Source organism: Takifugu rubripes, chromosome 13 (assembly GCF_901000725.2).
Source record: "Takifugu rubripes chromosome 13, fTakRub1.2, whole genome shotgun sequence".
In the NCBI taxonomy this organism is placed as follows: Eukaryota; Metazoa; Chordata; class Actinopteri; order Tetraodontiformes; family Tetraodontidae; genus Takifugu; species Takifugu rubripes.
In genome coordinates, this window is record NC_042297.1 from 19779392 (window position 1) to 19804493 (window position 25102).

At 42.0% G+C, this 25102-nt stretch overlaps 1 protein-coding gene across 7 annotated transcripts in view; it reads right to left on the minus strand.

Moving 5' to 3' along the window:
• tcf12 (transcription factor 12) overlaps positions 1–25102 on the minus strand; it is a 42018-nt gene that overhangs the window by 13590 nt on the left and 3326 nt on the right. For 5 of the 7 annotated variants that reach the window (XM_029845883.1, XM_029845885.1, XM_011610308.2 and 2 more), the window contains 5 exons: positions 22988–23061; positions 19649–19751; positions 11590–11651; positions 9603–9732; positions 9053–9105 (listed from right to left, as the gene is read on the minus strand). In XM_029845883.1, coding sequence (XP_029701743.1) covers positions 9053–9105; positions 9603–9732; positions 11590–11651; positions 19649–19751; positions 22988–23061 — 422 coding nt within the window. The other 2 variants (XM_029845887.1, XM_029845886.1) reach the window with 2 other exon arrangements.

Here is a 25102-nt window from a genome sequence, read left to right on the forward strand (position 1 = left end):
CCCAATCCCCTCTTTTTCTCAGACACACACATGCGCACACACCCTTCAGAGTTGAAGGCAATCAAGCACACAGGGTAAGAGTGAGTTACTAGTCGTATTTTCATTTTAGATCAACTCAACCTCTAATTTCAGTATAATGACACCCACTCACATCCTTGGATAAATGCCTGCAATTACAGCGTTCACAGAACGCTAAAAATCACATTAGTGGAAGAAAGAACATCTATTGTTTTCATTTCACTGGTAGTGGTAAGAGAAGGGGTAAAATAGGTGACTGTTTAACTGTATGACCAAGCAGCCTAAGGCCGAGCGTGTCCCCACCATCCCCAGCCGCCCCGGCCAGACCGGTCAACTCCAAATTCTCCTGGCCGGTACCCCCTGCTGGGCGGTTTCACTTCAAAGACTTTACCTGTTGCTTTCCTGACAGACACCGCTTATTTCATTTAATGTTTCCACGTAATGATAGAAAATGAGGCGTAATTAATGCATGTAAATTGGATCCCACACTCGCACACATATGAACACAATGTAAACACCGGTCTGATGGGGGTGTGCTGGTGAGGCTGGACTCCAGCATGTCGTTGTCTGGGAGTGTAATTAAAGTAGCCTGGGAGGGGGGAGCTCTCATGGGTCCTCTGGCTTACATATGTGACTTAGCCTGATAGTGGTTCCATGGAGATCACAGGTTAGCTCCACACAGGAGCCTGGGCTTTTGTCTTTTGCCTCTGTCAGACACTCAATGGGCAGCATATGGCGCTGGATAATGCTAATTGTCCTTTTTACCCTGGGCTAACCAGTCAAAGCATTAATAAACCATCCAAAACACTGGGTGCCCCAGTCTGCCAATGTACCGAGGGGAGGGCCCGGCTGGGTCTCCTTTTACAAGGTTATTAATTATAAGCTGTCACTCACACGGATCAGCACACTGACACAGTCCAGATCCTCACCAATATTTTGGAGGATCAGTGTTTTCTTTGTTTTAATTATTATTGCGCTTGCATCTATATATTGAAACTAGTAAACTAGTATCTCTTCAGACGTCCTTTACAAACTCATTAAAAACTCCCCTGAAAAATTAAATGTCAATTAATCAAATTGACAATGATCAAATTCATACAGTAATTAGTTTATAATTGGCTTTTACTCATGGCTTCTACTGGTGTATGTCCCCAAATGGAAGCCAATTATACATCCTGCTAGGTGAATGATGAGCGATTAAAACACGGCAATGATTTATGGTTTATTCAGTAAAAATAGAGTAACCAGGCGAGGGACGTGACTTGGCACAAATACTCCTTCATTAACTATTTAACGTGCACTGTAACCGCAGTATATGATACACCCACGCCTATTTACTCAACTCTTGCACTGAAGAGTACGAGAGTGCTTATATTTTCAGGTTTCGCACTTAAAAGGGCGGTTTCTCTGAAACAAAACGGGATAAAAAGGTCTAAAAAATCACCACAGTACTTTCACTTCCATTTTTGATTTTGCTAATAGGCAGCTAAAGAAAGATCAGTGGGTTTTTCCATCTGGTACCCAGCCACCAGTTTACAAGCCAATGGCCCACAGTGATTTCCACCAGTGCTCCAGATGGAGAACATGCAACACAACTCTGCATCTTAACAAATTAATGGGTTTAATTGCCGCAAAGGAAAAAAAAGAGAAATGCCGTGCTTGTTATTTAACAACTGCTTTTGATCATAACATTTGCACATCTCTGTCCACATGCTATCAATTTCCCTTCCATCACAACTGCAACACAAGCCTGTTAGCACTTAATATGAAAGAAGATCAAAGCCGTCCGATCCTCACAAGAAACAGAGGAAATAATGTGATGGGTTTTAAAAAATGGAAACAATATCTTAGATCTTGGATTGTACATTCAGTACAAGAGCAGTAAAAGACCAACCGTTACGTTGCTCTCATGCTAGCCTTATGTAACCGCGAGCTTAGCCCAGGCCATGACAGGTGTAATCAGACTTTCTTATGACGGGATCATCACTTAAGGATTACTGGAATGTATTGCAAAGCTTATACGGCTATTGACGGGACGTCCCAGAGCTGAATCAGCTTGAAAAAGAACTTTAATGTCATTCTTCACAACATTACTCATACAAAAAGAAGTTCTTTTAAGTGAACATATTAAAAGTTACGGTCAAAATAATACTAAAATCATAAAATCTGTTTCACCCTCACAGGGCAGCAATCTCACACACGTGTTTACATGTGCGTGCACGTGCACACAAACGCTGATTTGTGTATTTACAATTAAAGTATTCTCAGAAAAAAAAAAGCTTTAGAGCAACCGAATCAAAGAGGTCGTTAGAGAGAAGTTCAGGAATCACATTAGGCTCCCTGCGGTGTCCAAAATGCCAATGTGATTAAAAACAGATGGAATAACAGCAATATAGTGCTTAGAGCTCAATCTGCAAACAGAAAAGTCTGAACTCAACAGGCAGCCTCTTTCCCTTAATCATTCCCAGACTCCCACTTGTTATTATTTCAGCGCAGCCGAACAGCCGAACCAACCAGCCAGTAAAAATAAATCCAAAGCAAAAAAGAAAAAAAAAGTTCTTTTGCCACGCAGTTTTCATTCACCCCATGAGACAGTTTAAAACTGCATCACGGCGTAGCCTTGGACGGTGGCGTTGCGTTGCTGGAGTGTAAAGAGTTCTAATTAGGTGTACAGAATATGATGGACATTTTGATGAAATCTTTGAGGACGACGCTGATGCTGGCTGTATTTACACAAACATGCATGTGCCTTTTATTTAAGAGTAAAAGTGCAAAAATTAGAGATGTAAGTCAGCTGGACAAACTCAGAGGAAATTTCTCCCTTCGTCACATTTGCTGTTACTATCTTTCCCTCTTTCTCTCACACGCACACAGATGAACTTTGTCTAGCATATATATAAATATATATTTATATATACACACATATACATTCAAAGACACTACTCACCGATTTCCCATTGTAGTAATACATCAACGAGTTACTGCCCATTCCAGGGACAGGGTAGGCGCAATACATGATAGCTTTTACAACTGAAGCGGACCAGATATGCTACAGCAGCGCACTCGGCTTCCTCTCTACACATGCATTCAAACCGCTCAAAAGGGACTAATAATTCTTCCAGTACTGGCCTCCACACACGACCCACTCAGAAGAAACTTATGCAAAGCAGGACCGTACCATTCTGCCCTTGGAATGAGGGGGTGGCTGTCAGAAGGGAGTGGCTCACATGGTACAGTCCTCCCTTAAGCCTCTAAGTGCTGAGGCAAAGAGGAAAAGGGTGGAGGGGGAGAAAGGGAGGCGAAGGGGAGTGGGCATAAAAAAAGATAAAAGGAAGTGGGTGGAGGAGAGAATAAATGTGAATGATTAAATGCCTTAGAAAAAAGAAAGGGAGAGAGAACTCTGGGCAGAAACAAACGAGCGTATATGTTTTCATCTGCACATCTTTACAGCTTTTGTTTCGGTAGAACGAGTGTCCAATCAGTGTGTAAAATATAGCTTTAGTAAGAACATCGCCACGCTGTTGCTGAACCCACGCGGTGGACAGGGGCAGAAAACCAATCTGCAATTTTAGGTATCACATTTTCTACTCCTTCGGAATGCAAATATTGATAGGAAAAGGCAAATAAGGGCAAACCTAAACAGTTTGGTTCAGTCCGAACGAGCCCTTTGGCTGAGAAGTGGCTGTAAACATTGAGTTGTGGAGCACGCAACAGCTGCAAAGGGGCTGGCTCCTGACGTCAGAACAAGAAAATAATGATCCATTTCCTAAACCCTTGAGGCCTCAGACAGAGGGTGGGGGTTCTTTAGGGTGTACAGTGACCCCAGGCAAGCCAAGCAGGTCTCCATTACCACTGTCGTTTGGAGGGAGAGGAGCAGAGCGGGAGAACGGGCAGGTAGCACAGGAAGTATTAGGTACCAGATTCCAAAATGAGTCGAGTATCTTACAAAAGCCTTTCTTATCTACAACAAGCTCCGTCTACAGGAATATACAAAGGGCCTGTGGACTCACTGAGCACATTACTGTTATGGGAAGATAAAAGCATAACTTCCCTTGGAATGTGTGGCCTTTTTATTATCTGACACTATTTCATACAGCTTCAGAATCGCCAAGAAAAACAACCATCCGTGTTCTTCATCTCCATCCGCCGTTGTTCAAAGGCCTCAAGGAAAATAACAATGGCGGAAGCATTTTAAGAGGCCTAAACACGTCCAGACACAAAACAATGTGTGGGATCAATATCATTCCTGCTGCCTTAAATACTCTTATCTTTCAATATCATCTGTGTGGGGCATAAAAAGGTGATTCTTCCAATGTGTTTAATTAAATCTAATGGTTTATTATCTGTGAGACAGAATCAGCATAATAGGAATGGTAGTAGATCAATACTAGTATTAATTATACCGTAAGTATTATGGTCACTTTTTGGGATTTGTGTGTGTTGAAATACACTGAACACATCCGCAGGCTGAGGTCACCCCCCATCTCACCCCATGGATTTAGCAATGATGTCATCAGACAGGAAGATTGTTTCCTGTAAGAGGCTCTGGTTCTAATTAGAGCGGGCTGACTTGGAAAGAGGGGGTGCACAGGGGATTCAGACTCCCACACTCCAAAACCTCTTTGCAGTATCATCAATGGACTCATTTAAAGACAGCAATCATTATTTTTAAGAGCTTCGTGAATCCAACAAAATGCATCAAACGTGTCGCAATATTTTTAAATCATTGATTTAATTATTAAATTGAAATTGCACGAAAAGGACAAGGGCAATAATCTTTATAATGAAAAAAAATATGTCCATTGCTTAGTAATCACGCAATATAACAATAACAAAATAACAATCTATGAAGCAAAATAAACCCTCCAGAAACCCAGTTAAATGTGATTTCATGCAAAAATGCTGCACCTACATCTAACAGGAACCAAAACTAACTCAGAGACATGAGCCGCATGTGCTTCAAATATGTATTTTCCCCGTGAAGGCAGCCTGGTGTAGATGGTCTCTAAATATAAAACACTACTTTAGTGATCGTTGACAGGCTGCATTCTTGAGCCTGCCAGCAATCTGAAATCAAGGTTTGCATTAATGCCACTCACGCAAGCCTGGACAAATAATTTACAACAGGCCAAAATGAGAATAATGACTTTAATCTGGGCATTATGTTTTGTTCTCTTTGTGCTTTTAACTCCTTGGTCTCCTTATAGATGAAAGAGGTCAGGCTTCTGGCGTGTTTGCCTGTTCCATTATCTGCTGCCTTTAATGTCAGTGGTAAATTTCAGCAACCCAAACAAAGATAAACACAAAGCCCAGGATCCCAGAGGTGGCTGCAACTGTTCAGCATCATCCCTGTCAAACCAACAGCGTCTATCTAATCAGTCATCAAATGAGGCCTTCCCTGGGGAGCACACTGACTGGGAGCAGTGGTTTCACTGGTCTATGGTAGTTTAGCATGGTAACAAGGAAACAAATCAGTATGATAGATAATGTACAAATTATTTTTCTACTGAATAATAATAATAATAATAACAACAATAATAATAATAATAATGATGATGATGATGATGATGATTGAAGTAAGAGCCTATACTGTATAAATAAATACTTTTATCAGCAAATGGATGATTAATGGAGTTACCAACAGATATCATCTCTTTTTTCCTCTTTTTATATATTTATCACTTCTAGAAATATAGAGAAAGGTGCCTGAAGAACAATGTAATTTCACAACAAACAGCACTTCTGGTAATATTTAAATTACGGGTCTTCATTTGAGAGCCTAGAGGAGACTTCCATTCCTTCAACTTGCCCAGTGCAGAGCTCTTAGAAACAATGAGAAACAATGGTGTCTGAGTGATCTGTCAACAGCAAATGTCAATCTACTTTGTCATCAACAGTTCTCGCTCTCAAAACTCCCTGAAGGGGGAATGAATCTCAGCCCGGCACTTCCTCTCATCCTGCAGCCACAGCTTCACCAAAACTGGGGAAGAAGTGTCACATCAAGCCGTCTGACAAAGCTTCGTGGGGCGGGGGGGTGGCGCACACACACACACACACACACACACACACACACACACACACACACAGCCTTGTAGCTTTCCATAAATATCCTAGAAGATGCAACTTTCCCCCCCACGAGCCACAAAACTCTCCCTTTCAGTCGTCAACCGTCCCGTCAGACAGGTGCCCACGCAGCTGCCTGTCAGCATCCCTCAGCACAGCAGCCTCTCTGACAACACACACTGTCCTTCACTTAGTTTACACACACATAATAGAGAGCCAATTACAGCTAAGATGTCTAATGTAACACAATTAAAAGATTAAGAGTTTATGCTCAAATTCTCCCGGCTGGCACCTTTATACACGTAAACTATCATCTGGCAGAAATCTGTTTCCCACACACACAGTTGCAGCCACCACTTCAGTGGCCCATCTAAGTAACCACACATCCAGCAGATTACAGGCGCGTCTGTGTTGGAAAAGGGAAGGTATACGTAGATGAAATGAATAAACGTTTAGACATTTAAGTGTTTGCAATCACCATCTGGGCTGTCCAGATAGCTTTGACATCCTGATGCGGTGTCAGAACCAAATGCACAGAGGATGCCTTCGCCTAAATATTTTGATTCAGCGACATCTTGCCGTATACATTCACACACCAAGTTTGGATTTGCCATTCACATTGCCTATGTGACTTAAAATTCATATTTGTGTTAAAGCTGACAAATGAGGAATGCAAACTCGGGATGGAAAAAGTAGGTTTGGGGAATAAAACTCCCAGGAGTACATCATTTTTTTTATTTATTTTTTAAATCAAGCCCCCATTCAAGGCTCTGATGACACTCGTGCTTGCTTACACAAGCAAAACCTTTCAGGAACATCTGCAGCTGCATTCATGCTTTACAGGTACGGGGGCTCTTCACACAGCTGCAAGTAGAAAGGTAAATGTGACTTAAAACGGCCCTTCCCATCACCGCCACCTTCGCTACTACCACTATCAGTGTCTCAGCAATGAGCTGTGTAGCTAATTGCTAATGGCATTTTATTAACAGCATCATAGTTACACTTGGGAAGGGGGGGGGGGGGGGGGGGTCTCGGGGTTGCTGGCATGCTGAACAATACGCAGGTGCACAGCAGGTAGCAGCAAGGAGCTCTGTGCAGCCTCGGAGGATGCCTGCTGTAACACAAATGGCTATAGTTTGATAGTCATCGTTGCCTGCAGCCAACGAGCAGAAAGACGTTCGTGACGGAGTCCATGAATGAGCTCACAGGACTGAATGAGATGGAACGTTTCATCATTTCAGGCAGATAATTGAAAATGCCAGCAAAAGGCAACAGAAACGTTCCAGGTATTAACAATTATTCTTACAAAATACCGGATTTTTTTTTTTTTACTCTAATCCTATGCAAATAAAGCTTAGCTGTGCTTTCACGGGAGTCTTGGGGAGAAAGGAGAAATTAGCATATTTCAATGTAAGAGACAGAAATACGAAGGGTAAAACATTGTTTCTGCAACTGTTGATGATTTAAATTTATTAAAAGTGAGTAAAAGGGATCACTTTGTGGCACTCAGGGAAGATGCTCAGACCAGAGGTAGCTGTTAAAACAATCCAATATTTACTTTGCTCCTTTTATTAGTCCAATATTGGTATTTTAACACTTTCTAAAGGCTGACAGACAAGGACCCACTGATATATTTCCCACCTTTCCCCACCTCTAAAACTGTTGTTCTCTTTTTCTCTCCCAGTCAGCAGGTTCGAGACCTATAGGCCTTTATTCAAATGTCTCATCTTTATCCTTTCAAATGGGATCAAAGACTAACTGGGATAATTCCTCCAAGCTTCAGGCTTTATCTTGTGAGCAGCACTGAGTGACAGGAAGAAGCTGTATTTTATCCCATGCTCTGTCACTGTTTTCCCCATCCAGCATTGTACAGCTTGATTGTACTCTTATGAGTCACAGAACCGCACCTGCGCCCATGTGTTAAGTACTGACAAATAAAAGGCGAACGTCCATTTACACAACAAAGAGATGTAACCCGCGAGGCAGCCATTCCCTGCCTCCCTCTGTCTGACAAGGCCTCAAATATATCACTTACTTAAGAGGAAGGCGGCACATATTCACACCATGACCAGAGGTTGTTCTCAAGACAAACGCCTTTGAAATTACTAATCCAGAAACAAAACACATGGCAGCCTTTTAAATATGACGTCAGAGAACAGCAGAGTAAGTGATGATTATCAGACCCCCCAATTATAATGAAGAAAAAACCTTCTAGTGTTTATGGGGAACGAGGGGAATTTTGGCTTCCGAGCAAAAATAAAGAAGAGCTTTGTGTTTTTTTTAACTACTTTTAAGAATCTAAGAGAGGGCTTGATAAACCTTCACCAATCCATCAGGGCCGACAATGAACGTGGTGATTTATGCATATTAATGAAAAACAGTAAACACCGTCTTAGTGATCGCAAGCTGAGCTCCACACTTCTTTGCATCCTAATGGTTTTCCTTCACCGGGATCATTACCACTAGAAATTTCAGATATTCTGTGCTATTAATCTCTGCCTGTCCTCCTGTTCAGCTGCGTAATGACTAATTAAACATCAAAAGAGCAGACCTGGGGATCTGCTTTGACAGCCTCCCTTTCTCCCTGGAGAGGCCATGAGGAGGCGAGACGGTGACAGGGCAGCGCTGAAAATCAATCACCTCGAGGTGCACATGTGCACGTGTCCACGCACGCACGCATGTGCATTTACATGCACATATTTATGCATGTAAATGCACGCACAGAGGGAGGAAATGCCCAAAGGAGACATTCTCGTATCAGTTTTAAACACTAGAAATCAGAGCGCTAATAAAGGGATAGAACTGTTGTCAACAAAACAACAACAACAACAACAACAAAAAGCCTCATTTCCAACGAGTGATGTCAAGTTATTTATTCAGTCATGTCACAGCTTTTGTCTGAACCTTGAACATCTGAATAGTGTGTGCGTTTGTGCGTGTACGTATATAAAGGTAGGTGGTCTTCACTCACAGATGAAGGCAGACCAGGAGGGACCTTACGGACTTTCTTTGTTTGTAGAGCATCTGTGGAGGGTGGAAAGCATGTTTATTCATTCGCGTGCTGTGAACAACAACAACCTTCTGTGCGGTTAGAACATAAAAAGGGCAACTGGTACCCTCTTTTGATTAAGCGATCATATGAAACACACATACAGTAACTGACAGTGTGGCCACCAAAGACACATCTGTTAATGTCTGCTGGATTCTTCAATGACTTCCTTTGGCCACATTATTAATGTTGTTATTTGGATAGAGATATGACAAAAATGCCGCTGTTCTTAGTTATTGTTCTTGTAATACAATGTCACAGTACTCTAGTGTACAAGGACACACCTAAAGAGATTAGACACAATACTAGGACGTTTGCCTAGTTCTACTCCAGATGTTCAGATAAAATTATTTCATACATAAACTCAACAATTTAAATTCACAATCTGTTTAATGTACATTCTGAAACTTTCAGTGAACCTTTCACAATTGTTCTGACACTTGATATTTAGAACCTGAGAGCGAGTACTGACCAATGGGCAGTGGCTCTGCCAGCGGACGTCTTCTAGGATTGGCTGCAGAGTAGGAATATAACGGCGCGGCTGATTTCCCCGCTGTTACCGAACCAGGACCTGACAATCCCATGTCTGGTCTGGCAGGAGGCTGGAAAAAACAAATAAATACATAACAGGGGGCTTTGTTTACTAGAAACACTGACAGTAACAGTCTCACAAATTCTATTTATTCCCCCAACTTCAATATTAAAACTTCACCTTACCTGTTTTTTTTCTCCTCTGTAATATAATTAACACCGTTTTAATGTGATTAGTATCAAAAGTAACATCCCAGTCGGCCTTTCTAAGGTGTGTGATGTTGCACGGTTACTCTGGCATGTTGATCATCTATAGTGTCAAGGTCCAGTAAGTCACACACCGAATGTCATCACCTCTAATATATACTGTACAGTATGTAGAGCAAAATTAATCAACATATAGGTGAGTACAATCCACAGGTTGGGGTGTGTGTGTGTGTGGGGGGGGGGATTCCATCGTGTAATTTATTTGGCATCAGATTACGTCATTTTTCCATCACTCTCTTATCATCAGAAATGACAGCAAACAGGGGTTGTGTGGGAATAACGGCCCAGAAGGCGACGGCCCAAACTCAAACCATTTTGCTTTGACGGCCACAATAACCGACTGTTTCCTGTGTCTCTGGTCAGCGTCAAACTCAAGTCGAGCTTCAAGATGCTGCTTTTAACTCATTTTTCAACTTAATGAATCTCTGTGGCTTTAAAGTCCATTTGGACCAACGTTCCGTCCTGTTGTTTAAAGCAGCTTTATCAAATACTGTACCTTCATTTACACTCTTTATGAGCACAGAGGGCATTTGCTCTGATCGTACGGTCACTACGTTTCTCACTTCTAGAAAGATTTCAGAAATAAGGAGTCACTTATAATGGAAGTGGTTTTGAGTTCTAGTTTATATTTGCTACATTTTGACAAGTTTAAGCCTTTTCTGGATTAAATAGTACAGCCACATCTGCTCATTAAAGAGGCTGGTGTTTAATAATGCTACTCTAAAGTTACTTTCATAATAATGACTTGCACAACTCGAAACCACATCATTTTGTCCACTTGTCTGGACCCTTTACCTCCTAAATAGCATTGTGAGTCTATCTGAGATCATCTGTGATTACTACAGGAACTAAAAACAGAATTATTCCATAATCACTCTGAGTTGTATACATTTTAAAATCAACACATACTTTTATTCATGCTATGATTAAATTTGAGTAAAACGGAGTATTTTACGGTTTGTGGATTATTAAGGATTGTATACTCACTGTATGTTTCAGTTTCACACTTTCTTGATATTAATAAACCTGTGGATGACAAGCAACTATCTTCAGAGTCTTAATGTCAGCAGAGGTTATTTGGCTGCTGATGTGTTTGATGCCAAGGCCATAGGTCCATCGTGCACATGACTCAACCAGGTTGGATTAACACAAACTTTTAGTTTTGTGTTTAAATTAATTTTCATTACTACATAATTCATCTAACATCTACAGTTTTAGAAACTAGGTTATGAAGCCATCTGAGCTTGGTCTAATTACAGGAATTGGCTCCTGAGCAGGAGATCAGATACCATGTGAGCAACTACAACTTCCAGCGACATTTAATAGTTGACGTGAAGAGGATTGAGCGTTAAGTTCATTAAAAGAACCTACATTATAAACACATTTCAAATAATACCTAATCTTGCAAATGTATTGTTTTACAGAAATAACTGCTTTTATAACACACACGTGTGTCTTCTCTGCATGACGTATACAGTACAAGTGTGATTTTAGGTTTGGGGATTCGGATTTCCCTCGTTGTTTTTAATCTGTGATGGAGCCTAATTTCACAATATTGCCATATGAGTGCTGCTGCTGTCCCAGGACCCAGTGTGCCCTTATGGAACAGAACATACGGTGGCTTAGATTTGGTGCTAAGAGGAGATCATCAGGACACCGACCTGGCATCCAGTGGCTCCAGGATCGCGCTCATAGCCCATAAATGAAGTCCTCTCTGATTTACCTGCAAAAAAGGACCAAAAACAAACAGATTTTATTCAACTCAAAATAAGTTTAACTGTTGCTATGTTGTGTGCATGTGTATATACCACTATAAGCTCATATAAAACAAACTACATGCTAACTCATATCTGAGGTTTTGCAAGAGCAGAGAATTTAATGCTATGATGAGACACAAGGATTTCAGTATGCACACTGTTCATTAGGAGACTCAAATACACATTGATTTATTGTCAGAGTCCTTCTAAATCTGTCACATTCAATATGCATACCTCTGAGATGGGCCCTCACAGAGCCAACAAGGCAAAAAAGAACCTAACAACATATATAACTCATGAATCACGTACATCACAAACCCCAAATTCAGCAATTTTTCTCAGCGGAAAAACAAAGAAGCAAATGGGAGCTCCACGGGGAGAGTGATGAACAACTTTAACAACATCATATATTATTGTTGTCACACTTCCAAACACTACAAGCACAGACACAAGCGCTTGAACTAAATTCCGGTTACTCTGGGGGAAATCGAAATTTTTTTTCCCCCAAGTTAAAAAACCTGCAAACCTGGATCTTTTGGAACAGAATGACGGATCTGTACATTGCATTTACAAGCACAGGTGAAGAGCGGCACAACTAAAATAATTCACTTATCGGAGCAGTCTTGCAGGTGACAGTTGTTCTGCGTCAGACTCCAGAGACTGGGAAAGCTGGGAACGCTGGAAAAACACTTAACTGGATGCTACCCTACTCTAACAATATACTGTACAACAACAACACCAGCATGCAGATATTAGGATGTGATGTATAGATGTGTGTGTGTGTGTGTGTGTGTGTGTGTGTGTGTGTGTGTGTGTGCGTGTGTGTGTGTGTCTGTGGCTGTGTGTGTGTGTGGAGGGAGATACTAGCAATTGTTAAGATGTTTACCTCAATAGTGTTTGGGAATCAATTGATTTATTTTAGTATTTTTAGGAAGGTCTTTAGGAAGGAAATAAAGAAATATTAAAGTTTTATATATTATATACACACACACACACACATACACACACACATACACACACACACACACACGCACACGCACACACACACACCCACACACACACACACACACACACAATTATTGTTTGTCTGCCAGAAGCACAAGATTGGAAATGCAATAAGATTTATTAAAATACTAAAACTTTCTTCCAAGTATCAAATTAACGAAACAGATCTGGAACGTAATAAAGTTATGGAAAAAAAAGTTATACATTTTTGGGGCAGATTTGTTTCAAGAAAAAGTGAACATTGCTTCACAGAAAGTTTCCCCGAGTTTCCCAAATCCCAGAGAAGCACTCTTTTGGCTTTAATTGTCCGTCCCAGTTTGAGCCATTAAATAATAAATAATTACAGTTAAGAGGCGAAAATAGATGCACAGATAAGACCACAAGGAATTGGAAACCTGCGTTACAGCTCTGGTTCAGTTTTTTGCATTGTGGTTGGAGCTCATTTATTCACTGTGGTGATGCCAAACGGTTCTGTCTCAGTGTGCAGCGGAACACTGACATCTGACTGGAATCTGCTGCCCAGTTTCTGCTAAATATAGCTCTTTCTGTTGGACTTCAATCACTGTTGAACTAGAATCTGGATCTATTATATTTCACTGTTTATCTCTCTTCTAGCCTATCATAATGTATATTCTATATTGTCATATTAAGGCCTTTAAATGCCACTATACTCTTGAACCAGACAACAGAGCTACATCAGGTTTGCTGCTGATTCTGTCTATTAATATTTACACTCTCTATACAAGGAACTGTCCTAATTTACCAGTTGGAATTAATGTAAATAAAAGGAGCTATATTGTGAAAAAGCAAGTTTTTTTTTTAAACCCTCTCTTAGCTTTGTCGTTTACAGGCTTTATATAAATATAAAAATTAACGAAGCTGTGCCATTTCCAATGGAATGAAACAGGATTTATGCATATATCTTTAGAAATGGGTTTATTCTACTGGACTGAAAAAAGTTTGTTCTCTCGGATATCAACAACCTGAGAAACGTGCACGAGCCGCTGTTATCGAGCACAGCCCAGCAGTGGTTTGCACTATAGCACTGTGCTGCCGTGTGGCGAAGCACAATAACGTTATCCAATTATTCTAAAGTTTAACAGCCACAGGTGAAAAGATTTGAAGAAAATGGAGTTCAGATGTTTGTCCGCTATTATGATCATCATTATTATCAGTATTATCAGTATTATTATTAGGTATCTATTCAATACATGTTGCAATTTGAAATTCTCTCCATTGAATGATAGAATTAACGTAACCACAGTAATTACAGAATTCGGTTTCTATTTTTAGCAACTGCTGCTTGGTACATTTAGTCAAGAAAATCCTTTAAAGTGAATAATATTGTGTTCAGACATATCTTTTGTATACTGAGCGAATGTCACACTGGCAGCCTTGTTAAATAGACCGCACCAATCAACAGGTATTGGCTGTGTTGCGTATTTCAACATGACTACGACACTGATCACAGATCAGAATGAGCTGGATTCACTGTCAGGTATCTACCCAAGTACAGGGAGCCTCACGGTTCCACTGCTGGATGCTGCGGTCCAGCAGCTGTACAGCAGGGGGAGAGGCTCCAGGAGGGGGGGGGGGTGGCTCGGCACCATGCTCCCCTCCCTCAGAGACATTTACACAGGATGAGCCTACAGAAGAGCCAGCAGCCGGCCGATGCACGAAAGTGATTGCAAAAATATTTACAGTATATTTGGCCTAAATGTTGAAAAGGTGGTTTGGCAAACGAGCATCTACCTGCCAGAGACAGCATCACCTGTGCCAACATTAGATAATAATGCCAGAGGAAATGGAAAAAGCCATTTAACTTAGAGAAAACATGCCACTCTTGCCTCCAGTTCAATACCAATTTGGGTATATAGCCTTGTCAGCACTGATATCATTCACAACAGCAAGTGCAAATGTTAATGAGTTCTTATTTGCATATTTATTTTTTCTTTGTTAAAATGTCACTGATTATTATGTACTATGATGATAAATGCAGCTACTCCTGAAGGCTATGTGGCAATTAGCCATTAGGTGGAATGAATAGATCAATTAAAGCAGACAGAGTAGAATTAAGGGGAATCGAGCAACGAAAAAGAAAAGAAGAAAAGAAAAGAAGTGCAGGTAACAAACGGAGGAATGGTGTGAGGTTTGCCTGCAGATAAATCTTATGGGCAAACTCTTCAGCGCTGAAAGCTACCATTTGAAATCAAGACCCAGGGCCCTTTATGCCACCGTAACAGATTTTCTCTGAAAATCAATCTCAATGTGAGGGTGAAGATGTGGATTTCCTCATTGCATTCATTTCCTGCCAGTATAATCAGGTGCCTTGGCTCAGCCTATTTGAATTTTCTTTAGCTCTGTAAAAGGGAATAGGGGGGAGGTGTAAAGAGGAAAATGTTTCCGCTTGGCCTTTGCCTTCTTCCAAGCCCAACTATTCTCCTGCCAGTGCTTGTTATTCACGAATGAGAAAAAAATGCATTACTGTGGACCAGCTGGGAACATTCCACATGACCAAACCAATCAATCACCTTGGTGGGACGCAGGTGTGTCACAGCCGTGCAGCAACACACCATTTCACAGTCTATCAGGCACAAACACATGGTCACCAATCAATGGCGCCCCGAGGACCCATGAGAAGGGTGCTTCTCCGCGGTCTCAATGGTTCATGGCTGATGACTTCATAATCACACATTCATTCTCTCAAAGGAGAAAGGTGATGAGCTCCCTAATAACATCCCTCACCACGTGAACGCCCACACTGTAATAGATGCTGCTTCTGTGGGGACCGCAGCGCGCTCCCCTCGCTGCATTGCACATTCACGTGTGAGGTCATCGCCAACCTATTCTGATCACTTGAGACGGGGGGGGGGGCGACGACTGCGGGGTTAACAAGCTGAAGAAATCTTCCCCGGCGAGACACTAGAATCAAGCCGGTGTGCATCATCAAAGTGTAGAAAGCCAAACAAAGGCTGAACGGCAGAAAGATGAGGTCAAGACAAGGAAGGAAACACACGTGGGAATGCTGGTCCTGCTCCAAACACTGGGCATATTTCCTTACACAGAAATCCCCTGCAAATGACATCCAGTCTATAGTTAAACAGCAGGAGTGTGTATTACAGGAGGTAGAGACAGTGTGAAGGACAGAGAGAGAGGGAGAGAGAGAGCGTTGGAGTCAATGTATAGCAGCAAGGTTTCTTAATTTTAAATTGACATTGGCACCCTCATGGTCTATATATGAGAAAATGTCTCGCGAGCCATGTTTCTTTCCTCACTCTCTCTCTCTCTGGGCTTTGCCAATGCAGGAAAAATGTCAGACATTTCATGTGGGAGTGAAACAAATGTTTGCATTTTACCAACCAATGTCCACTACACAATGATTTCCCAGAGTTTGTATTAAAGAGGTGCCTGTTATAACTACGTACGTTTTGTTTTTAGTTCTATACAGACAGCATGGGTCCATTTTTAGATGAGTGTATCAGACGTAGAAATGGTTAAAGATCCAGGGGCGGCAGTATCAACAGTGGACCTATCAACAAGTTCTGAAATCAACAGATTCCAACATCAGCAAATAAGCTCAAAATAAACACATGCAAGGTCAACATGGGCTGAAGGAAGTCCAAGAGCTGAGGAGGCCCAGGATGTGATGAAGAGATGTGGGCAGCACGGGGATGGAGGAAAAAGGGATTTGCTCCCTTTCAGCTCATCTCCAGCTCTTTATGCTCCACTGACCACAGTAATAGATAAGCACACCCTGCTGCTCTGCATAATGACAGACTGCATACGCTAAATTGTACCGCGCCACATGTTGTCCTTTTCCCTCCTCTACTCCTGTCACATATTCAGCACATGTGTTCGACGGGACCTTCTTCTGCACAACCCTACTGTAGGGTCTGTTGGGCTTTTAGCGTGTGTGTGGGCGCGTGCATGTGTGTTACATTAGGCAGACAATTCCATATGAGCTGCGCCGGTGACCTGAGCTGCAGTAATATAGCTTATAGCATACACCTGAACAGCACCTGTCAATCACAACCAGCGTCTGAAGACGTCCTCTCATGAGACGGACCATTAGTGCCTGAAACATGCCCCATCCCACGGAGGACCACAACACCCTGCGGGATTCTCTGCAGCACGCCTTGAGGAGTCATTAGAAACCAAATATAAATTTCAATATTAACGCGTTAGCCTTGATCTGAACAACACGGGTGCACGTACACGCGAGGTGTTAACATAGGTTCTAACTGGGAGTCATTCACAAATATTATTTTATTCAAAAGGATTCTCCATTTCTCGTCACACCGTGGCCCTCTGTGTGTGTTGACAGGGAAGGAGCTGGGTACAAGAGGCTGTATGAGCGTGCTCGCCACAACATTAAGCTCATTTGTTTAAAGCTGTATGAGTAATATGGCTGGAGCACGCCGGGGAAATGTGAGCATGAGAGAACATCTCAGCACATGTGATGATAAGCCCTCAGGCACATGGCAGGGTACAGCCATCTTCATGACACGTCAAGAAAATGTACAATGAACAATGTTTCTAGAAAACTGCTTTTTTCTTTATTTCACTTTAATCCTAAACGACATTTCTGTTAGACCTTAAGCACACTGTAGGTAAGCAAGAGAGTAACGGCTGGACAGAGGGACTTCACCACAATACTGAAGGTCCTTTCACAGCTCCGAGAGGCGATAAACTCCTGATGTGAACCATAATACTCAAACTGAGACAATTTTGTTCCTCCCAGCGCAGCTTCAGATCAAAACCAAACAACCAAGAGGTTCATTTATGTTCTGGAGAAGCTTTGATTAAGTCGGAATCCTCATTTCATTCTCTGCTTTCCTCTACTTCTGCTAAAAGCTTTCAGCCAGAGATCAAATGTCGCTGTTAGCTGGGGAACTATTGCGCAACATTGGCGATGTTGTTGATGTTGTTGAGCATTCATGTCACTCTAAGGTGGGAAATTTTCAGGAACAATTAGTCACAAGTTGGAGGTGGAATTAGATTTGTTGAGAAGATAACCCTGCATCCCACCTCAGCATGAAACGGCAAAGCAAAGTGTAGATCTGAAGACGTACTGAAGTATAATTACTAATATTGCTTAAAATGAACCTCCCCCATTGACTTGACACCAAAAGGAAGAAAATGATTAGAAAGCAATTAGATCTTAACACATCTTGTCAAGGCTATTAAATGATGCCTGTCCCTGTGGATGAACAATTAGAAGGCGATGAGAAACCACCTCTTCCTCCACTATCCTGTCAACGTGCAGAAATATAGCACCCTACGCCATCTGTAATGTATGGCTACACCATGAGTTAAGGTCAGGTCTTCAGAGGTAATAGAATGAGTGTTTTCATTTCCAGTCAAGTGGTGATAAAACTGACTTCAGTGAATGAAATTATTGAGGCAGCATACAGAATATGTAGAACTGCTTCTTTACACGAGTAGAGGGGTAAAACCCTCTTCACACTTTCTAATATTATTACCATTTTCCCCCCATTGGCACTGAATATTAAGCTAAATATAATGCACATGTGTCTATAAACACAGTGCTTTGAATCCCTGTGAATACTGACACTCTAAATTTAGGTAAGCAATCTCTGTAGAAATGATAAGCTGTAGAATCTAAATGGTATCTGAATTCTACGGCATGACTAGTGCAGCATTTTTAAGCACGTGAGAGTTGACTAAAAATGACTCACATGGCTAAGGCTAAAAATTTGTATGGAGTGCACTGTAAGCATGGACAGGCATTCATAGTAAGAGGATTATCGCACATCAGGGTGGGGCTAAGACGCACAAGAGGCTCAGACCAGCTGATCCATCATCTGCAGGAAGAGTTGCCCCCTGAGGTGCAAAAAAAACAACAATTCTTAAACTTCAAGCACAATAGAGTAAAAATTACCTCTATGCTGCCCCAAAACTGGTCGTTCATGCAAAAGTCACGTGCAAATAAAAGGTTAACTGGGGTTAACAGCACCTAATAGTACTATACGTGTCTGTAAGGTGTAGAATAAACATGCCAGCAGACCGAGTCCAGCAAAGTGGATCACAAAGCATTTGTGTAACAGTGCTTGAGCTCAAGCAAATCAGAGTAACCTTGAATCATCGGTATCTCACACACAAATCGTTAAGGAGCAAAAAAAACACCAAAAGCAAATGCTCATTGTTCCATTTTCCAAACTGAAAGCAGCGTTTATTGGGACGGGGACGATAAACAGACAAAAGTACATCAATCCAAACAAAGAAACTATGCGATTTGGCCTGAGTCGGGTTCTTCCAATTAATCTAATGAGAAACAGGAACAGAAGAGCCCCGTTACAGACAGCAATGTTAAATCGGGAGGGTTGCGGAAGGTATAGTGGACAGTGAAGGTATAGCGGACAGTGAAGGTATAGTGGACAGGACTCAGACTCATCATGATGAGGTGAACAGCAAAGAGGCGTTTGTGTGTCAGACCGTTGGAGGACTAAAGCCCCACATTTGCAATCATTTGAATGAGTTTGATCTCCTTTACTACTAATAATGTCATCGTGCCTAAAGGATAGTGAGGATAATCCCGGGTGTGTAATTATGAGAAAACCTAAATGATTATTTCCTCATATTAACGGCTACTCTGAATTTTTCACCGCGTTTGGATGCAGCAACATTTTCCTGTAGGACACAACAGGCTGTTGAAATCCACGTGCCAAATTACTGCCAAAGATAGCTGTTGGAGGTGGTTTGTGACGTGTAGGAGACAGTTTCTTATGACAGAACGCTATACTGATGTGTGACTTCTGGCCTGGGGGGTCATCTTAAAAGTGGGAAGTAATGATATAGTGGAGGAGGATTAAGAATGAACCAAGAGAGTAAGAGGTGAAGAAAGAGCCCTTCACCACATGATGTGACCTCCATCAGACGCTCTCACTAACAAATGACACATATATTGGAGACCAGCGGAAGGGAATCACTTACTTACCCATTATGTTCGAGTTCATAAAAGGTGCCGGGGACAATGCTTCATGAGACACTAATGGACTGTCGTTCAAATGATCACCATAATGAGGGCTGTCTGCAAAACCCTGGGGGAAAGATCAAAATATTACACACATAATCAGGCGCGTTCACTAATTATGAGATAGGGAAGGACAGCATATGAGAAAAGACAGTCACGCTTAAACAATGGGTCCGTTTGAGATGGTTTTCTCTTTAATCCAGTATCTTATCTACTGTGTATGATCACAGGATTATAAACCAACACATAGTTCATAAGACGGTGCTGTTACACCGGGGAGTGAGGAACGCATGGAGATTTAATCCTGTATCATTCCCAGGTACCTGCAGCTTAAAGAAAATGCCTTTTCTCTTCAAGCCTAAAAATGCCTTTTTTCGTGACACTTATCAGCTTTAGAGGCTTAGGTCTAAATATCATTCCCAGTATGGCATTCGAAAACTTGGGGTGTCTCCTAATAAAAGATACTCAGTAGCAGTGCTAATCCCTAACCCTATAGAAACCCTGCGGAGCTCCAATCAAACACATCTCCTGGAATCACATTAACTCCCACCGTTGGGAACGAACAGCAGCTCAGCTTCCGTGGAGTTACTTTTACCAACCGATACTCTGCAGTCAACACACTGCGCTGAAAGTATAAATCTTATTATCCATCTTTTTGTAAGGGGCTGGTGATGGAGTAATTTCAAAGGCGAAGCAACGCCGAGGGAATCCTCAGAGATTCCTATTGTGCTCCTGTCAGCCTGCACACTGTCCCACACACACACACACACACACACACACACACAGTCCCACACACACACACACAGTCCCACACACACACACACACACAGTCCCACACATTCAGAGGTCACTTCACAAAGCAGAAACAAAATCCTCTTTCCTCCTGTGAAACTCCAACTACACACTTGACACAACACTTCCAATATCTGATTAATTAACTCGCTAGCTTTCACATATAAAGTCCAAAATCTCAATAACAAGGGCCTCAATGCCTTCAGACCCCCCCCCCAATCAAACTGAGAAAAACAGGGGAAAACATCCCATGAGGAGCGATTCCTCTCCCAGGATTTGCAGATGCAATAGATGCTGCATGCACAGAACAGCAGCACCGGCCACAAACTTAATTTACAGTTGATAAAGTACATTTGACATTTGATAGATTACAATGATATACTGTATTAGATTACTCTGACAATTAAGATGAAACGTATGCTTAACATCCTTTTCTTGGCTTGAAGAACTTCCTGGAGTATCCAGACGGCTGCTTTCAGGCAACAAAACAAAAATAAGACGTGCTCGTGTGTTCTTCACCCTTCCGTTACATTTTTATGATCACTTTTATGGTTCTATTGATGTTCAAGTAAAGAAAGCCTGACGACTGTTTCATTCTTACCTATAAAATCCGCTTCTTGCTGTTGTGCATGCACGTGCACGCACATGGTTAACTCTTCTAGCACAGCAGGATCATCAATCAGAGATCCCTCATCTTTCCCAAACACTGGTGGCCTACATCTGTGTGAGACACTAACACAACCTGTCATCGTTGCTACAGGGCGACAACGCCACTACAGGCTGACTAACTGTCAGGTTGCTATGGCGCTACGGATGCTGGAGTCCGCGTGTTTGCCCCCGATCGCTCGGTAAAGCACGTTGGACGCGTTGCGCTATATCCCAGGTGAACATGTGGCTGCATGGGAAGCAATGATATGCTCGTGATGGATGCTTGTGAGGTCGGGTATCAAGTCGGGGCCGGTCGCTGGGGAAGTGGGGGTTGTCGTGCAGTCGCAACGGGCAAAGCCCTGACTGTCAGACCGCCTGCCTACAGCCGCAGCTGCCCAGGATATAGCGGCTGGCTGCAGGCCAAGGTCAGCGTGGCGGGGCTCGAGACCGTTCACAGTCAAGTGATCACACACTCTTAACTCACCAGCTCAAGCAGGCTAAGGAAGAATTTCCTCCAACATCAGAAATCTGAACACAGCACAGTTCAAGAGATATAATTTTAATGAGTCATTCACTATAAATCATCATGGAACGCGCTAGGAATTGTGGAAATTGTAGTTTTGTTTACCCTCAAGCAAAAGAAAGAAACTTCCAATCACAGAGGCACAATCGGCTTTGCCATAAACATGGAATTTTCTTTCATTTGCTCTTGTGAAACCTTTCTGGGTAAAACTTGCCGGCAGATAGAAAATTTGATTTGCTCACTAATCCGTGTTAGAGTCGGGGACCTCTGTGACCCAATGTCAAATAATGGCTTTGAAGAAAAGGATCGGACGTTAACGGGTCGTTTCAGGGCTGAGATGTTTGACTGTGCTCAGGGCTAATGTTCACAAGGATGATTGGGAGCTCCTGGCAACCTACAGTCTCCATTCTGCTCACTGACTATCGAGGTTTGCTGTGGTTATAAAAATATATCTGCCGACGACTGAAATTAACCCCAAGTTCCTTCACTTTTAATACGTCATATGCTTTTTATACAGTGTTAATCTGTGCATGCATCTTTACAGAATGCATTCCATGTGGTTGCCTGTACACCTTTGGGAGGTATAAACAGCTGTCTGAGGAAATGCTTATTTAAATGCACCTGGAGCAAAGATATCTCAAGTGTCTGTGTCTTATAATTCAAATGGAGCTGCCTATGTTACCATAGCCTGTAGATGTTCATTCGGGAAGGGCACAGAGAAGTAAACAAGGTAACGCTGCCTGAGTGACTCTGACATTTAACTGAATTCTAATAGAAAGTGACAGGAGATTGACATTAAATGAAATTCATACAGGGCATCTGGAACATCCAATGTGTGAGGGACAAAGCAACAGAGAAGAGAGCTGTTGACACTTTCTCACAGCAACAGTGAGACCTTCTCACAGTTAAATATGCTCGCCCCTTAAAATAGAAAGAAGTTCATTTCATGCATCAGAAATAGACTGAATAGACTAAATAGAAAATGGTTTTTATCATAGACATTTTAGATATCATAACTAATCTGGTGATTTGCAGGAATTCATGTATGTAACTCTTGATTGCTTGAAATTAAAACAATACCTCACACTTCAAATGAATAGAACCTCAAATACACGTCCTGCTGTATTTACGTGTGTTTATTATCAGCTAATTTTATAAAGGGGTGATTTTACCCAGGCTTTTCTAACACAGCGACATGTCTGGCACAGGTCAAACAACATCACTAGAATAAAGAGGAGATGAAACCAACATGAATGAGCTGCTTTGACGTAAAGAGGGTTAAAGGATGTGCAGCGGACCAGAGAGGGCTTTCAGAGGCGTTAGGTTGTGGGTCATCTTACCCGGGAGGACTCGTAGGATGGACTGGACTCGCCACCTGGGGCCCAAGATGCCTGGTTGGTCCGTTCCTCCAAACCTGTCAAAGAGATCGAGGTGAACACCTTCTGTCCAGGTAAACGGTGAATTATCTACACACTCCTCAGGGTCTCCCACACGATGAAGGATTTGATAAACGGCACAGACAGTGAAATAAATATAAATATTTGGCACTTGTGTATTTTTGTACCACTCATCTCCAGTCATAAAAGTGTTTGTGTGTATTTTTGATGACACTTTATTTAGGAACTGAGGCAAAACCAGCCCAGACTGACAACTGAGACAATATGAAGTATGTGGTGAGCAACATGGAGAAGGAACCCTTCAGGAATACGAAGCTACAACAAACTTTGGGAAAGTTCATGACGCTACTTGTTGCAACGCCAACAGCAGAGCGCTTGGACTTGATCAAACTTATTTTGAAATGAAAGGAAACCTCTAGATTTCAAAAGCCAAGCAGATAAACAAATAACATCAATAACTGCAAACAACAGCAAAGCAAGACCATCTGGTATATATTGAGAAATATAATATCTGATCTTTGGAATCTAATTTATGCGACATGGTCCGTAAACACATTTGATGGCTCGGCCCATCTTGCTGTTTGAAACAATATTGTCTCGCTGTAAAATCCAAAGTTCCCACAAACAAAACATAATTGCTGCATGGTAAGGCATCAATATTCTCCAGGTTATTGATTAGCCCTGCTGCAATTTCATCTGGCTCAGGAAAATGCAATCTCATTTCTTCATTTTTGGGCTAAAAATATTGGATTTTTACAAAATTGTGTATGCTCATAAAAATAATATAGCACGGGGGCACACACACACACAGACACACACTCACACACAGACACACACACACACACACGCTAGTATTTCTGACATTTGTGGTCTTCAGATAATAGGTTCAGCATACAACCCACAACAAGAAGTAACTGAATCAAATCATTTATTAATCGATATTAATCATGCAAACGCTGCCCAGTGATGTCGTTGCTATGAGTGATTACTAGAACGTGACGCAACACTTCGGGTAAAACAGACTTGCTGCACGCTGCAAATGAAACCAAAAGCCTTGCGGCAGCGTTTCCCGAGCCCGAGCTCGCGCTCCACTGAGCAGCGTCACACACAGGTAGGTTTCATCCTGACAGACAAGTTGTTTTACTGGCAGCGGACAGCTGATTCATTTCCTCTTTAAAGATTTCACAAGTGCCAACACCATCTTAAATCTAAGGTGGGTGGCTTCACATTGTTTAGATATCTTACTATAAATGCTTGTGACAGAATTCTTTAGCTGCAGCGCGTTTTGGCGCCCAGGCGACACATGTGTCGGGTTGTAGATAAACCAGGCTGTTACCCACACTGGGTGCAACAATGGTCGCTGTTTTCTTGGCCTTTCTGCTCCACTGGCTGTCATCTTGTCTGATTGCCATCTTCTACGAGGGCCCAAGGGTCCCCTCTCCTCTCCTCGCACAGACAAGGCAGCACAATAAGATTACTGATTTTCCCAAGAGTCAAAAAGAGGAAGGAACACAAAGGTATAATGTATCCCGTGAAACTGGGAAAGTGTTGCGCACAGCAGCTACTGAAATTAAAGGCTATTTCACATTAAAATGCAGTACAGGTCAGAATATTTGGGGATTAAGCCAAATGAAAAGGCTTCAAAATGACTCAAAAACACCATGAAAAAAAGATGCCCACACCACAGCTAAATCAATAAGTGATTTCTGACTCCTCTGCCCTGCCTCCATCATTATAAAAACACATATTTCATGCAAACTGCACATTGCAACCTGCCATTTTCACCCTTAAAGAGGAACAGCTTCTAAGCCTTGTTTCGGTGATGGTGAATCTGCCACATGTGCCACACCCATGTGGTTATTCAGACCTCATGAGCCCCACAGATCAGAGCAAGTGTCCAATCTCGAGTCTTAAACCTCATCTGCTTGAGGTTCGTTTACACCAAAAGGCGTCGGAACGTGTCAGCGGAGACCACTTGGGAATAGATCTAACTTTCCAGCACTTTATGCAAACAAGCACAGATTTTAATTCAGAATACCCTGATTTTGATAAATCTCG